The 9,253-nt window shown below is 39.0% G+C and overlaps 1 protein-coding gene across 1 annotated transcript in view; it reads right to left on the minus strand.

Annotated features, from left to right (window-relative positions):
• LOC110155885 (folliculin-interacting protein 1) overlaps positions 1 to 8,185 on the minus strand; it is a 92,083-nt gene extending 83,898 nt beyond the window's left edge. Inside the window, 1 exon segment of the mRNA XM_020920059.2 lies at positions 7,969 to 8,185. Coding sequence (XP_020775718.2) covers positions 7,969 to 8,063 — 95 coding nt within the window. The 5' untranslated portion in view covers positions 8,064 to 8,185.
• Between the last annotated feature and the right edge of the window lie 1,068 nt (positions 8,186 to 9,253).

Here is a 9,253-nt window from a genome sequence, read left to right on the forward strand (position 1 = left end):
CCCTGGTTTATTCCTAGTTTAGACTTGGTTTTAGACCTGGCTGGTTTTAGATCTGGTTTTAGATCTGGTTTTAGATCTGGTTTTAGATCTGGTTTTAGATCTGGTTTAGATCTGGGTTTAGATCTGGGTTTAGATCTGGGTTTAGATCTGGTTTTAGATCTGGTTTTAGATCTGGTTTAGATCTGGTTTTAGATCTGATTTAGATCTGGTTTTAGATCTGATTTAGATCTGGTTTTAGTCCTGGTTTAGATCAGGTTTAGCCCTGGTTTAGTCCTAGTTTAGACTTGGTTTTAGACTTGGTTTTAGACTTGGTTTTAGACCTGGTTTTAGACCTGGTTTAGTCCTGGGGGGGGAACACGATCGTTTTGACTGTTGACCGTGACACCCACACTCATCAGAAAAATGTCCAACATGAGAAAAGTGGAGCCGAGTGCAGGATTTTACAACAAAAATTGACTTATTCCTATTTGCAAACAAGTTCATGTTAAAATTAAATTTTTCTTAAAGTTTCAGGTTGTTCATAATATTATAATGTAAAAGAAAGAGTTCATCAATTTAAGTAAGTAAGTCTTTATTTATATAGCGCTTTCACAGACATTTTCTGTCCCCAAAGACACTTTATTCAGCATTATTCATTCACTCTACACCTGGTGATGGTAAACTACTATTGTAGCCACAGCTGCCCTGGGGCAGACTGACAGAGGCGCGGCTGCCATGCCACTCCTCGCCATCGGTCCCTCCGACCCCCACCATCACTCATACACACACCACTTTCACACTAGGCAATGTGGACGAAGTGTCTTGCCTAAGGACACAATGATTGAATTGATTGTATATTTGAACTGACCTTGACTATTTTGGGTTGATGGGGGAAACCGGAGCCCGGAGGAAACCCATCCAGACACGAGGAGAAACATGCAAACTCCACACGGAAAGGCCCAGGCGACCCAGGGATCGAACCCAGAACCTTCTTGCTGTGAGGCATGAGTGCTAGCCACTCAGCCACCGTGCTGCCAATTTAGAAAGATTTCTGTAATAGATTTGTGTTTCTCTGCACAAATATTTGAACTTATTGTTATTTTTGGGGTTTATATGCCATGAGTTTTCTGATCCGGCCCCTTTGGGATCAAAATAGGTTGGATACGGCCCCTGGACCAAAATGAGTTTGACACCCCTGATCTACAGGATCATTTGCCACATTTGCTTCTCCCAGACTCCAGGGAGGTGCGACCTGAGTTTGGATCCTCGTGTGATTTTGAATCCACTGCTCTCGTTGTGTTTGTGGTGTCAGCGTGACTCTGAGCTGCTCCGTCATAACCACAAAACATCACCACAACCGCAAAACATCACCACAACCGCACAGTTACGAGAGCACCAAAGGCACAAGGAATGACGGATGATACAAACTCAAACTCGCTTTTCTTTGGTCAACCACAACCGACCACGACCACTGGCCACTAGAGGCGGGAGTGGGATTAACAGACTAAACAATGATACTTCAAACGTTGCAGCCATTGCCATTTCGGTTTGATTGAGATGAATCTTGCAAAATGATTGTTGGTTGCAGCCAGTGTTGGGGAGTAACAGATTACATGTAATCATCCCCTGTCCCTTCTTTTTTTTTTTTTTTTTTTTTTGGCAATTCCAATCATTGCCGGAAACTAAACCAGGTCTAAACCAGGTCTAAACTAGATCTAAACCAGGTCTAAACCAGGACTAAACCAGGACTAAACCAGGACTAAACCAGGACTAAACCAGGACTAAACCAGGTCTAAACCAGGTCTAAAACCAGGTCTAAACTAGATCTAAACCAGGACTAAAACCAGGACTAAAACCACGTCTAAACTAGATCTAAACCAGGTCTAAACCAGGACTAAACCAGGACTAAATCATGCTACTTGGATGTATCTCCTCCTCTTCTATCAATAATATTTTTTATATGGTTAAATAAAGTCTGGGTTTTTCATTTTCTTTTATCAGACAAAACATCTTATGTTACGATTTCCTTGTCTTTGCTTCTCTACAGCAAATCAAGTAATCCAAAGTATTCAGATTACGTTACTCACTTTAAGTAACTTAATGGATTCCGTTACAAACTACATTTTGGGGTGTGTAATCTGTAATCTGTAGGGGATTACATTTTAAAAGTCACCTTCCCAACACTGGTTGCAGCAGGACTAAAGCAGGACGAGATCAGACCAGAACTTACACATCCAATTCACTTACAATTATAACAGGATGATTTAAACCAACTGTAATTACAAAGTGCCAGTAGAAAATGCAATCATATATCTGAAAACCCACAGTAATTGTAATGTTTTGGCACTAAACCTTCTGAGGTGACACGTTTGCCCTTTGGCCTGTGTCCGAGAGAAGCAGATCTGTGAAATGTACAGTATGCTGCGGGCCGTGGTCATGTGAGAAACTGGAGAGCTCTGACACAGCAGCAGCCACACACGTCAGGGGAGGGCATCCGGCTGAATCCGAGCCAAGAGTTCTGGAGGACACGGGCTTGCACTGAACATATCAAGTAGCTGTGTGTGAACATTAAAATATGGCCAATCATTGTAAATCAGAAAGCATTCTTAATACACAGCATAGAAATAAAAAGAAAAAAATCCATGTTGAAACATCTATTATAGAATTACCTTTTGTAGTGTTGACACAGTGCTAAAATTTCACTCGATTTTAGATTTAAAACGGGGAATTATGAGGGGTGTAATGATTGATTAAGCAGATTGCTCACCATGACAAATACTTATTTTCATGCAGAACTTAAAAAAAAGGACACATACTGTATATAAAATTAAAAAGGACCTTAAATGAGGGATGCTCACTGTCATTTTTTATGCAAAACATCCAAATATTATGGCCCAAAAATACCCAGTTGACATATGTTATTAGGTTCTTTTTTTCAGACCTAGAGTGTTATTTCACACCTGACAGTTTGTTCTGTTCACTAGCGTCTTCCTCAGAGTCACGTGATGTTGCTGTGACGTGTCTGATCAGCTGATTTAAACAGGGTTTGTCTCTGTCTTCCTACCGGTGGAGGCAGGACGACAGCGCCACCTGCAGTCCCACTTCCTCAGGACAGAATCCCAGGTGTGTGAGAGTAAAAAAGCCCCTCGTCCCGGTTTACAGTCCTGTGGGCATGTTTCCGTATTTCGATTGCTTCTTTAATCCAGCGAAATACGGATATATATTTTGCTTTGGAAATGTTTAGGTTTTTTGTACGTTGAGCCGTTACAATTCTGTGTTATAATTTAATCCACTAGATGGCGCCTGTGCGCTTTGCCTAAACAATGTTATGCGCAGTTTGACAATTTTAATGTGTATTTTTTTGTTCAATATAGATTAATAGCAAGGTTTAGGTATTATAAGATTTGTTGTTGGTAAACAGTAATTGTCAGATTGTCATAAATGGTTAAATGCTTAAAAGGAGTAAAAGGTACACTGTAAGAGCTAATTGTTTTTTATTTCCCTTTTTTGTAGCTCTTACGGTGTGTTTACAAACAAGGCCCAAAAATAAAAGTTGTGAACCATCAGTATATGAGATCATCATTTCAACCGGGATGCTACAATAACTGTGATTATCTTTGTTGGCAGTTATCCCAATGATACAAACTGTACCACAGACAAACATACAAGCTACTGAAACACCAAAACATGAAACAAAGCACAACTCCGGCTCCAAAAGTCACGGCGGCTTTAGCGTTGGTGACCGTGACCCAGAATGTTTACAGGAGATGCAGCTAAAGGGAGCCTTCAAATGAACTCGCAGGGATACAGTGTCCACTGAGCCTGATGCATCTCCCTTCGTGAGACTGGACTCCGCTCCAAACACAACTCAACGATTAACAACACATACTGGAACTGACAGAACTGGATAAGTAGCTAACATCGTGCAAGTCTCAAATAGTACAGTGAACTTAAAAACATTTCACACTCAATTTCCATAGTAAGGAATTGACTCAATGTCCGATACTAATTACGTTACTTATCTTACCATGAGATCTCGTATCTGTTCTGATAAAGCTCAAAACCACACCAAATCTGTTCAAGAAAGCTCAAACTTAGGCTGCGTTCAGACTGCAGCCTGAAGTGACCCAAATCAGATTTTTTGGCCCCTATGTGACCTGTATCTGATCTTTTAATGTCAGTCTGAACCACACAGATCCAATTTTTTCAAATGTGACCAAGGACACTTGGATATGTGCTCCTGAAACTGATACATATCTGATCTTTTGACATGTGACTTCAGTGTGAACGGCCAAAGCGCATTCATCCACCTACACGTTATCAACAAGACACAAACGTCACTATTCTGCGCTGAAGTAGGCGAAAATTGTTAATGAACTCCGTGTCACTGAAGTGAAGCACATCACCACTCACCACTCTTGGCTCCGTCTCCACATCCACACGTTCCTTTCAACGGACGTCGCTGCCGCTGTCCCACAAAACCACGACCAAAAACGGCTCCTTAAAACAAGTAAGTTGTTCATGTTCTGGCTCCGGTACGAGAGGAACTTTAAAATCTCCAGGTGCTCGATGCTGCGTCCATGTTTGGACAACTTCTGTAAACACAGAAACGCTCGCTGCGGTTGACGTCGTCGTGTCTCCAGTGTCACATGCGGGACATTTTTGGGTCGTTTTACGTTCACACAGGGGATCGAATACAAGTCGCATTTAATTGGAAATGTGAACAACCTCGCAAAAACATCGGATTTCACAAAAAAATCGGAATTGAGCGTTAAGCCCTGCAGTCTGAACTAGGGACAGGCATTCGATGAAATTTTCTTAATCGATCGTTGGAAGAATTAACGATCGATTATCGATTAATCTTTAACGTTTTTATATTAAAATTATCATCATTATTATTACTATCTGCACTAATCTGCATAAATAAATTCAACTTTACGACATATAAACCGTAACGACTCTAGAGCCACATCAGCCCGTTTGACATTATAATGTGTTTAATTCAGTTTTGCGCAAATCTCACAGAAACGAAACTTAAAACCGCATCGCTAATTTGCATAAACTAAGCGAAGATAAAACTACAGCTCTTGTGTCGCTGATGTGGTTCAATTTCTGTCGGATTAAAAGACATGACTCAGGTGAATACAGGTTAGTGTGACCAGATTTGTGTTTGTCAAAACCAGGACAGCGTACGGGGGGAGGGAGGTGGGGACTCGTCATCCACATTGAGCGACTCTCACCTGGAAAAACTTTTTCCCACTGGACACAGAAACATATGTGCTGCTTTATACACTGTGCACATGGACTCACACTTGTCCCGAACGGAAAGCGTGGACTTTCTTGTACAAATCATCGTTGCACATCGTTCGCATTTGCACTTCAGTACGTTACAGACTGACCGACTGTTTGTGTCTCGCTCCTTCTGAGGCAGAGACACATGTACACACCTGTTTGGTCACGCTACTACAACCTACATTCGGTTTGTCAATTAAAATGAACGTAATCGATGAAATTCTTAATGATCAATTATCGACTAATCACGCCCATCCCTAGTCTGAACATAGCCTTAGTCTTGTTAATGTGATTTTTTGCAGAATCAATACCTGCTCAAATGAGTCTAGTTTCAATATTAGGTTTAGTATTGATTAGTATCTGATATCCGATGCTTTTGACAACACTACAGTCAAACAGAAGCACTGAACAACAGGCTCTCATAATGCAAAAACAGGTGAGACAATCCTACACGGACAACTGTAGTCATAATTTTACATAAACAATGATTTTATGATATTTTTTCCTTGTATTACAATTTTCAACTCCATTTTAGTTAGCTCAAGATTAGTTTAAAAAAAATAAAGTAAAGCAAAGTAGTCAGTATTTCTTACTTTTGCTCCAAACAATCTGCTCTTAGTGTCAGAGGATTGACAATTCATAAACTCAAATTCACTATTCACAGTTTAGGCAGTTCATCTACTGAGATACTCACTATACGATTTGCTTATTAAAATCAGAAAGTGCCCATTATTTTCTAAAGACAAGAACAATTATTTTATAGTACAGTAACGATGGATCAAAGGTTAGAAAAAAGGAACGGCCATTAAGCTTTCAAAAGAAAGTCTAATAATTGCCACTAATACTTGAGCGCCTCTTTAAGAAGATGGGTCAAATGGATTACATAACAGCATTAACACAGTTTAGAGAGAGGTTGTAGGACCTCATGTAAAGGAACAAGATACTTTATTTGATGGAAAACCTGCAGCCATGTTTAACTGAAGCTTGTGTTATTTATTAATTAATTAACTATTTCACTTTTGGAGCGTAGTTACCAGTGTTGGGAAGGTGACTTTTTAAAATGTATTCCCCTACAGATTACAGATTACATACCCCAAAATGTAGTTTGTAACGTAATCCATTAAATTACTTAAAGTGAGTAATGTAATCTGAATACTTTGGATTACTTGATTTGCTGTAGAGAAACAAAGGAAGAAGGAAATCTTCATATAAGATGTTTCGTCTGATAAAAGAAAATGAAAAGCCCAGACTTTCCTTAACCGTATTAAAAATATTATTGATAGAATGGTTTCGTCCTGTTAAATCCTGTTTTAGATCTATTTTAGACCTGGTTTAGACCTGGTTTAGATCTAGTTTAGACCTGGTTTTAGACCTGGTTTTAGACCTGGTTTAGACCTGTTTTAGATCTATTTTAGACCTGGTTTAGATCTAGTTTAGACCTGGTTTTAGCCCTGGTTTAGACCTGGTTTTAGACCTGGTTTTAGTCCTGGTTTTAGTCCTGGTTTTAGTCCTGGTTCAATCCTGATTTAGTCCTGGTTTAGTGTCTGGCAATGAATGGAATTACTAAAAAAAAAAAAAAAAAAAAAAAAAAAAGGGATTTAGCCCAAAATGTAAAAACAGGACAATACCGCAGTGTAATCCATTTATTACCAATTACCACTCACTGAAACAGTAACTGTAACTGAATACAGTTACTCATAATTTGTACTCTGATTACGTAACTCTGGTACATGTAATCTGTTACTCCCCAACACTGGTAGTTACTCTTGACAGGCGGGTGCATACAACAAGGACCAACCAAACCTAGTTCCCTGCTGGTTAAGGAAGTCCAGTGTGTGTTTTCTGTCAGACTCGGTCATGCACAGCCTTTGTTTTGGTGACCAGTGTTCACTACAACGCTCCAGTGTCCTCCTCTGTTGTCAAGACGCACTGCCAACACAAAATACTGCAGCCAACAATTGGTTCAAGTGACAGTAGTTGTACTTTGCACCATGTTAACGTCATTAAGCTCCATAAAGAAACGTGACAACACTGGCATGGACTGGGTCTGTTGATAACACACCAGATAAACTTGATTATAGCGGGACATGTGCATTACATCTCAATTATAAGACTACTTTATGAGCTACTGGTGTCTAATCTGTGTAGTTTCGATTTACATTTTATGACCAATCTAAAGGGTGTAGCACTTTGGGATTTCTATAAACTGGTAAATTAGTAAATTCGTTTCCAGTGAAATATTATGAAATAATGTTTAAAATCTCAATACACTATTTATTATGTAACAAAGGGGACAGCTGCCTTAACGTGACATCTAGTGACGCTCCAGAGCTAATAAAATGATTTATTACACGTTTAAATAGACCGGATTTGTAGATCAAGCTTGCATAAACACGGATTTATCTTAAAATGTGTCCGTAATGTGTAAAGTTGGACAAAACGCGGGCCACGCGTGCGTCCGTCCTGTTAGCGTCTGCTGTTAGCATTAGCACGCTAACCCCAACAACAAGCACAACAACACCACGTCGCGCACGTCCTCTGCACTTTTCATCACCTAAAACAACCCCAAACGGCTTAGAAATTTTACTAAATCAACAACAGGCTTTGGACACGTTTACAGTCTCATAGTGCACGCGTAAAACGTACAAATCCAGTCAAAATAAAGCAAAACAGAACATATTTGGGAAGTATTTTTACCTGAACGCGGGCTCCTCTTTGTTACATCTTGGAGGCGGCGAGGAAAAAGCGTTATTTTTCTTGTTGAAAAGTTTCTGAAACAGCGTCGGAGGCATCGTGTACCAAAATCAATTCGGTACAAGAAGTCTAGCGTCTGCCAGAGCTTCTCTGATCAAGCCCGAGGACGATTGTTCCTTGAAACTGCGTGGTCCATGGGTGTCAGAGTCATATGACAGGCATTAGTCACAGTGCGGATCTGCCTGGATACCGGACCCCGAACTATTTTCTGATTGGTTGAAACCGGCGGCAAAAAATCGGATTGGTTGATATTTTTGTCCCCGTCACATGGTTTAAGGACTCACTTCGGGTTTGTGTTATGCTGGGAAGCCACACAAGAACGCATTTGACTAAGTAAATCATGTGCAACTTCAGTAAAAAAAAAAAAAATAGGCCTACATTCCAACACATCAAAATAAACAACTTTTTTGTGAAAGGGAAGGAAACTATAACTTAAGAGGCTTTTTGAATTTTAAATTGCCTCGTGCTCGAACGACAAGAAAAAGTTTTTGTGTCTCTGTTTGTGGTGTGAAATTATGGAATAACTTGAAAATAAAATTTAAACTTTGTTCAAATATACATGTATTCAAAAGGGCAATTAAAAAATGTATTATTTCAAAAATACTGTGCAGAAGAAATTAGTGCTTAGTGTATATGTGTGCATGTATGTATATGTATATATAATGTGTATGTAGGTATGTATATATTATGTCTGTGTATATGATGTGTACTATCTATCTGTGTACATAATATACATATATTTGTTGTTGTTGTTAGATTTGTAATGCAATGCAGGTACTGTGCAATTATTGCTTATAATGTACAGGAAATGAGAAGTCTGTATGTGTTCTTTGTTAATTTGGGACGGTAGAAAAAAGGGATGGGGTTAAATAAGTATTTACTTTCTCCCACTCCTTTTTCGGACACAAGGAAAATTCTGCATAACATTTATTTTGCCTGTTATTATAGAATAGAAATAGTTACTTTTTGTGTTATATCTATGTATTTACGTGTTGTTGTTTTTTGTGTTTTTTTTAATGTTCTATGTAATTACTGTCCGAATAAATATTCATTCATAATAAGTCAACTGAAGCATGCCTGGTTATTGCAACAAAATGTATAAGCCAAGCTCTTTCACTTTGTTGAAGTGTGAGTGAACTACTGGAAAAATAAAACTGAAATGCATAGTAAATTACTTCTTAAAATAGGCCTATATGAAAATAAATATAGTTGAAATAAACATTTAAAC

The sequence above is a fragment of the Boleophthalmus pectinirostris genome, unplaced genomic scaffold (assembly GCF_026225935.1).
Source record: "Boleophthalmus pectinirostris isolate CB_2022bp ecotype Guang Dong unplaced genomic scaffold, ASM2622593v1 HiC_scaffold_12, whole genome shotgun sequence".
In the NCBI taxonomy this organism is placed as follows: domain Eukaryota; kingdom Metazoa; phylum Chordata; class Actinopteri; order Gobiiformes; family Gobiidae; genus Boleophthalmus; species Boleophthalmus pectinirostris.